General features: G+C 38.7%; 1 protein-coding gene across 14 annotated transcripts in view; it reads left to right on the forward strand.

Annotated features, from left to right (window-relative positions):
* Positions 1-2,907, forward strand: part of LIMCH1 (LIM and calponin homology domains 1) — a 360,061-nt gene extending 357,154 nt beyond the window's left edge. For all 14 annotated transcript variants that reach the window (XM_018049399.1, XM_018049400.1, XM_018049401.1 and 11 more), the window contains one exon: positions 23-2,907. In XM_018049399.1, the coding sequence (XP_017904888.1) occupies positions 23-48 (26 nt within the window). In that variant the 3' untranslated portion in view covers positions 49-2,907. The remainder of the gene's footprint in view (positions 1-22) is intronic.

Consider the following 7,309-nt stretch of genomic DNA (forward strand, 5'->3'; position numbering starts at 1 on the left):
TGCTCTGTTTTCTTCATGCCAGGTGCTGGCCAGCCCACAACGTTGTGATGTGGTTTTCAAGCTTCTGGATCACTCACTATTTCCTTACTGAGAGTGTCCCCTGGCAGTTGTTTAACAAAATCCCAAGTTCAGGGGCTCCACAGCATTCATCTGATTTCTGAAAGGCTATTTTAAAAGATGGTATCTGTTCTTTTGTAGCACAGTGTTCATGTTTTTCCTGGTTTCCTTTTTTTTTCTTTTTTTTGGCATTTGCACAGTATATACAAAACAATGTTGAATTGTAATGACCCTGAATAGTTCAAAAAGAAAAAGTCTTAGCATGGTCAAACAGGCTTATGGTTTAAAATATGTTATTCTCTTTTTTGGGAGTTAATGAGATGGATGATACAATAAACCTGTTTGGTTTTTTTTTTTAGCATTTCTAGGAATAAACATTTTATGTTTACAGAATTGAGCTGCAGAAAATGCAGGACATGCCAATTTGAGACACATGGTCTTCTGAGTCAGGAGCATACAATTAATGCATTTCAGAAACTAAAAATCACACCATCTAGCTCTGAGCTATAACTTGTTTTTTACTGCAAAGTCACTAGGCTGATAATATATACTGTAATCTTGAAACGTTTGTGTTACTTACCTTTTGAGGTGGAAGTCATACCAATAAATTATTGCACCGTTAGTATTAGATTCTGTGTCCTTTGGAAATTATGCCATTGGTATAGGCTACAACAAATAGAACCCTTGTAATATTGGCTAGGTTTACACTCTGGGACATTGCCCAAGGGTAGGAAGAAACCAGAGGGACATAATTCAGTCCTTATTTCCAAAATTACTACAAAAATCTGTGAGGAAGTTTAATCTTCCTAAGAGTGGTGGGTCAGTGATAGCCAAGAGAGCTTTGTTGCTTGCTTCTCTTTATGCTCTAGATTCAATAAAAGGCTCAGTGTGGGGCATATGGAAGCTGTCATCGAGATCAGTCCATCATTAGGTGTGACCACTGCTCACCCTTGCCTTCAAGTTCTCCTTGGGAGCTGAAGCCCAGGTGGCTAAAGAGAAGCACTGAGTCCATCCTAATAGAATCCAATGACGTACAATGAGAGAAGCCACTAGCGTGTCATCAGCAAGAACCTACCACTCACATCGTCCCCTGCCCACCCTACTGGATACCTGCCTGCTCTCCTCCACGCCATCAATCACCAACTCTCTTGACTTCTGGAACTCCAGAACCAAGAATTCTGGACCTTGCTCATGGAGAAGTTTAGCAAGGAACTCTTGTGGAGGGGTGGTTTATTTTTTTGCCCTGTGTGATGAGTTTCATCTGGAATCAAGTTATTAAAAAGCATCCCATTTTAGATCTTCAGGCTGTTTTCCTGAAGACTGGGGAAAGGGGGACTATTTATTCTGCCTTAAAATGATGGCAAATAAGTGAAGATGACAGATGACACTTTGTGAATGTAGACTCTGGATATACTCCTAATAGGTTAACGTAGTCATAAAAGGAGATCACGTAGATGTTTTCTGTTATGTAAGCAATAATTTTTTTTCTGTGTCTTATTGAGTATGGCTAGCAATTATTTATTTACATGCTAGAAAGTTCTCTGCATGCAGGTTCCATGTAAGTGCAGAAATTTCCTCAGCCACTGGAGATAGTTTGGCCATTTTGTTATTTGGACGAGCTGTTGTTAGATTGAAATTTACACATCATTTCATTAAAAATTGTGCCTTAGAAAATGCAAAGCTGTTGCACATAGTGATGAATTATGGATGCAGTACATTGAAGAGAGATGAAGTCACTTCCAAGTTCTCAAGACTTCTCATGGAGGTGTTGGCTGCTTTACAGGGGGAAAAAATTTAAAAAAAAGAAGAATTGAAAACATTTTGAAAATGTACAGATTAAGTCCAATATTTTGATTAACCACCTGCATGTTTTATTAAGTATTTTGATAATATGGATGTTTGCACTTTGCATGATATTAGAAGAGTATTTTACCACCAATAATGCACAAAACATGTACAATAGAATCATTCATAACCGATTTTTATAGAATACTTTTTACATGTGGAACTCCATCCGTTATGTAAGGATTATATGAATATTGCACATTCTCTTCTGGTTTCACAAACCCATTTATACATATTTCTTAGTGAGACTCATTGTACATGTATTGAAGCTAGAATCAAGTCAAGAAAAATAAAGCCCCATTCTCCAACTGCGAAATGTGCTTTTCCATAATGAACAATAGTCACCAGCACAGAATAATCTCCAACATTTTCTAAATTCTAATTGCCAACTGTTTCTATTTATATTTGATTTATATTTCATTTGGAGTCTGTTACATGGCAGCTCGGGCAGACTAGATCTTGTTTTTTCCAATGCAGCATAATGAGTATGATCTATTTCTTTTCAAATAATCTTTGAGATCCCAGGAAAAAAAATGCTGTGCTCCGTTGAGCTACAATGTAAATGTGTTTGTTTAAAAAACAGATGAGGCAAGTGAGTGATTTATTGTTCCTGAGGAAGTATATCTTTTTTTCTTATATTTCAAAAGCTAGTCTCTTCTTTCTTAAGAAAAAAAAAATGGGTAACTCTTTGTTTCTCACTTGCAAACTTTCATGACATGTGTTCATTCTTTCTGTGTAGTGTTATTAATGCAATACATACTATAGTTACCTATACACAATGTAAGACTTAACAAGCTGAAATGATCCACCTCATATGTGAGTCCGTCCAAAAGATGTTACTGTTCTGGGTGGGCCAATGTTCTGTATCAGTTACACTAACCTTCATTTAAAATATTTATTCTAAAATGACTCTGAGAAATAGTAAAAAAATAAAATAAAATAAAGTTGTCTAAAACGCAACAGCTTTTATAGTAAATGTACATTTATAAATAAAATACTCAAATTAATTTTGTATTTCACTGATTTTTTTTGAGGGGTGGGGGAGTCAATTTTCTTACTTGGGGAAGAGAGAATCAAGCTCTATCTTACAGCTTTTGGTCCAAAATTACACAGTCAGATGATAGCAATGATGCACTTTTGCATATGTATATTGATGCATCTTGAGGTCAGCTATTTAAGGCAAATTAAACTTAATAGCTGACTGTGCATGCTAAGTCGCTTCAGTCATGTCCAACTCTTTGTGACCCTATAGACCATAGCCTGCCAGGCTCCTCTGTCCATGGGATTCTCCAGGCAAGAATACTGAATTGGGTTGCCATTCCCTCTTTCAGGGGATCTTCCCAACCCAGGGATTGATTGTAGGTATCACTAAGGAATTGCCTTCTATTGAAGGATTCAAACTCCTTGAGATGAGATGAACAATAACCAGGAGAGGCCATGTGAATGCCAGTGGAAATTGTCTGAACAACCGAATGATGGCTAACCTCCAGTACTGGCTAGAGAAAACCACCTCAGACCCTTTGAAGTTGCTATATTCTGCTGCTTTTTCCAGCGCTGTCCCAGTGCTTGCTCTCACTGTAAACATACAGTCTGTTCACAGAGGACATTTCTCTCCATTGTTGAATCAGGGAATATGTTTTAAAACAGTGGCATTCTGCTAATACTGTTAACTTTCCAAAATATACATGTATCTTGGCTGGCCCTATATCTCAAATTTGTAGGTGGTGACAATAGCAGTCAAATTCCTTGAAAGTTTCCATCATTTTAAGATACAGTATTCTAATTGCCATTGCAAGTTGTATTCTGCTTTTTTTTTTTTTGCAAAGTTGGGTGTGAGTTAGTAGTTACTGCTCTTTCCATAGAAAAGTGAATTCTTTGCCTTTAGAAGAGAAGTTTAGCAACTACCAGAGTAGTTTAATATATCCATTGTTATGTAAGTGAAAGCTTATTCAACTATAAAGCAATTCAAGATAAAGAAAAGATTGTTATTCTAACATCTGATCTATGAAGAATGTCTTTATTAAAAATATTTTTATCTAGGATAATGTTGAACTAGCTTTTTTTCCATTGACTTTCTTCAAGACCTAAGGACTTCTTTTTAGGGTCCAAATCTGGACCACAAAGAATCTCTCCTCATCCTTCAGCATTATCTAAGTCAGGGGTTACAAATTCAAATGACTGGAGGGACCAGTTAGGCATTGTAAATGAGAACCGGAAGAGGATAATATTAAGAGAGTGGTGTAGACTATGGCAAACTGAAAAAATGAACAGTTCTGTCTGACAAATGAACATATCTACAAAACAGACTCACAGACTTAGAGGACACATATGTGGTTGCCAGTGGCGGGGGACCGGGGGTGGGAGAGGGAAGAATTGGAAATTTGAGATTAGCAAATGCAAACTAGTATATATAAAGTGGATAAACAACAAGGTCCTACTGTACAGCGTAGGGAACTAGATTCAATATCCTATGATAAACCATAATGGAAAATGATACGAAAACGAATATATGTATAACTGAGTCACTTTGCTGTATACCAGAAATGAACACAGCATTGTAAATTAACTATACTTCAATAAAATTTTTTAAAATAATGATAATAAACATTGGCAGTGGTACACAGTGGGGGAAAAAGAAAAGAACAGTTCTGTCTAAAGGAAAAAGCAGCTATCGGGCTCTAACCAATTGTTTTCATGTGAAACCCCCAGGCTTTTAAACGTTGACAGCAATTCCAAAACATCTTCCAGCACAGTGCCAACAAAAATTGTGTCGCTCCAAAAACTGTAGCCGCAAGTTCAATTTTGTTCTCAGCCTACCAGTCCACAACATGTAGCTAAAACCTTTGCTTTTCTATCAGCTACTAACTTGCTCTGCTGTGAATCGTTTCATTTGACCTATACATCAAGATTTGCCATCAGAGTTTTTGCTTTTGGAGTATCTTGAGTCATTCAAAGAAGCTAACAAATCCATTGATCAGCAGGTGGTATGGCTACGATTCATGACACTTTCAGCGTTATTCGTGTATTGTCATCAAAGCATGCTGTGCTACAAGCACCTATGTTCAGCATTTCGCAGAACCATGCCCTTCCCTTCCTTCTTCCTTCTGAATGACTCAAAGGACAGAAGAGTGTGCAAATATACAAAGTAGAATTTTTTCTAAACTTGTTTAGCACCATTTTCTCAACTGTACTTTTGCAAGCACCATTTTATTTATCAAAAAGCAAAGTCTGGCATGTGAGAAGATGAAAGTATGCCTCCCCATTTATAGATAAGGAATAGACATATAGAGGAATAATGAGTTATTCTAGATGAATATAAGATTTTACATATTGTGTATTTCACCAGCTGGCTCCAGTCAGGAGTGATTAGGTGAAGCTCCTAGTCAACTGTGCCTGACTCTCATGTCTGGGACCCCACTTGAGACAAACTAGGAGGACCCCTGAGCTTAGCTGGACTTCACAGAATTCAGTGTGCACTCAGAGACTAGAACTATTTTTTATAGTAAACTTACACTTATAAAATACTGAAATAGATTTAGTATCCCATTTTTACCCTTGGGGTTTGTCTTCTTATTCTGGGGTGAAAAAGTAGAGCTGTCCCTTTGACGTACCCTTTTGACACTTCAGTCTTTGCTAGACAGGAAGCTGTCCAACATGTTTGTCCAACCCAACTTTTGTGTTGTGAAACTGGACTTCCACTTTCTCAAACCCAACAGCCAAGACCTGAACAAAGGAAAAGCCCCATTCTAACCATTCTGATGGGGAGAAGATGCTGAGGGCCCAGCACATTAATTCCTTTATCACCACAAACAAATTCATTCCTACATGAATGAAGGCCTTCATTTTTTCAGCAGAGATAGTGACATTGTCCATGTTTTCTTCCCTGTCCACCCAGGAGAGAGAGAATTATCACAACAGGCCCTGTTGATTTAGAAGATACCTTGGCTGCGGAATTCTCCCACAGTCCAGTGGTTCGCCCATGGGGGTTTCAGTGCTGGGGGCCTGGGTTTGATCCTGGTTGGGGAACTAAGATACTGCAAGCTGCAAAGTGCTACCAAAAAGAAGGAAAGAGAAAAAGAAGATATCTTGGCCGAAAGTGAGTGAAGTAAAACTATAGGAAGCCCCTATTAAACACGGCGCCAGGCATTATACCCTCACTCAGTCAGTTCACTTCGGTTGCTCAGTCGTGTCCGACTCTTTGTGACCCCATGGACTGCAACAGGCCAGACCTCCATGTCCATCACCAACTCCTGGAGCTTACTCAGACTCATGTCCATTGAGTCGGTGATGCCATCCAACTATCTCATCCTCTGTCATCCCCTTCTCCTCCCGCCTTCAATCTTTCCCAGCATCAGGGTCTTTTCAAATGAGTCAGCTCTTCGCATCAGGTGGCCAGAGTATTGGAGTTTCAGCTTCAGCATCAGTCCTTCCAATGAATATTCAGGATTGATTTCCTTTAGGATGGCCTGGTTGTATCTCCTTGCAGTCCAAGGGACTCTCAAGAGTCTTCTCCAACACCACAGTTCAAAAGCATCAATTCTTCAGCACTCAGCTTTCTTTGTAGTCCAGCTCTCACATCCATACATGACCACTGGAAAAACCATAGCTTTGACTAAGTGGACCTTTGTTGGCAAAGCAATGTCTCTGCTTTTTAATATGTTTTCTGGGTTGGTCATAACTTTCCTTCCAAGGAGTAAGTGTCTTTTAATTTCGTGGCTGCAGTCACCATCTGCAGTGATTTTGGAGCCCAGAAAAATAAAGACAGTCACTGTTTCCACTGTTTCCCCATCTATTTCCCATGAAGTGATGGGACCAGATGCCATATCTTCATTTTCTGAATGTTGTGCTTTAAGCCAACTTTTTCACTCTCCTCTTTCACTTTCATCAAGAGGCTCTCTAGTTATTTGCTTTCTGCCAGAAGTGTAGTATCATCTGCATATCTGAGGTTATTGATGTTTCTCCCAGCAATCTTGATTCCAGCTTGTGCTTCATCCAGCCCAGCATTTCACATGATGTACTCTGCATGTAAGTTAAATAAGCAGGGTGACAATATATAGCCTTGATGTACTCCTTTTCTTATTTGGAATCAGTCTGTTGTCCCATGTCCAGTTCTAACTGTTGCTTGTTGACCTGCATATAGATTTCTCAGTAGACAGGTCAGGTGGTCTTGTATTCCCATGTCTCAGAATTTTCCACAGTTTGTTGTGATCCACACAATCAAAGGCCTTGGCATAGTCAATAAAGCAAAAGTAGATATTTTTCTGGAACTCTCTTGCTTTTTGTATGACCCAGCAAATCTTGGCAATTTGATCGCTGGTTCCTCTGCTTTTTCTAAATCCAACTTGAACATTAGGAAGTTCACGGTTCACATACTGTTGAAGCCTAGCTTGGAAAATTCTGAGCATTA

Source organism: Capra hircus, chromosome 6 (genome assembly GCF_001704415.2).
Source record: "Capra hircus breed San Clemente chromosome 6, ASM170441v1, whole genome shotgun sequence".
Classification (NCBI taxonomy): domain Eukaryota; kingdom Metazoa; phylum Chordata; class Mammalia; order Artiodactyla; family Bovidae; genus Capra; species Capra hircus.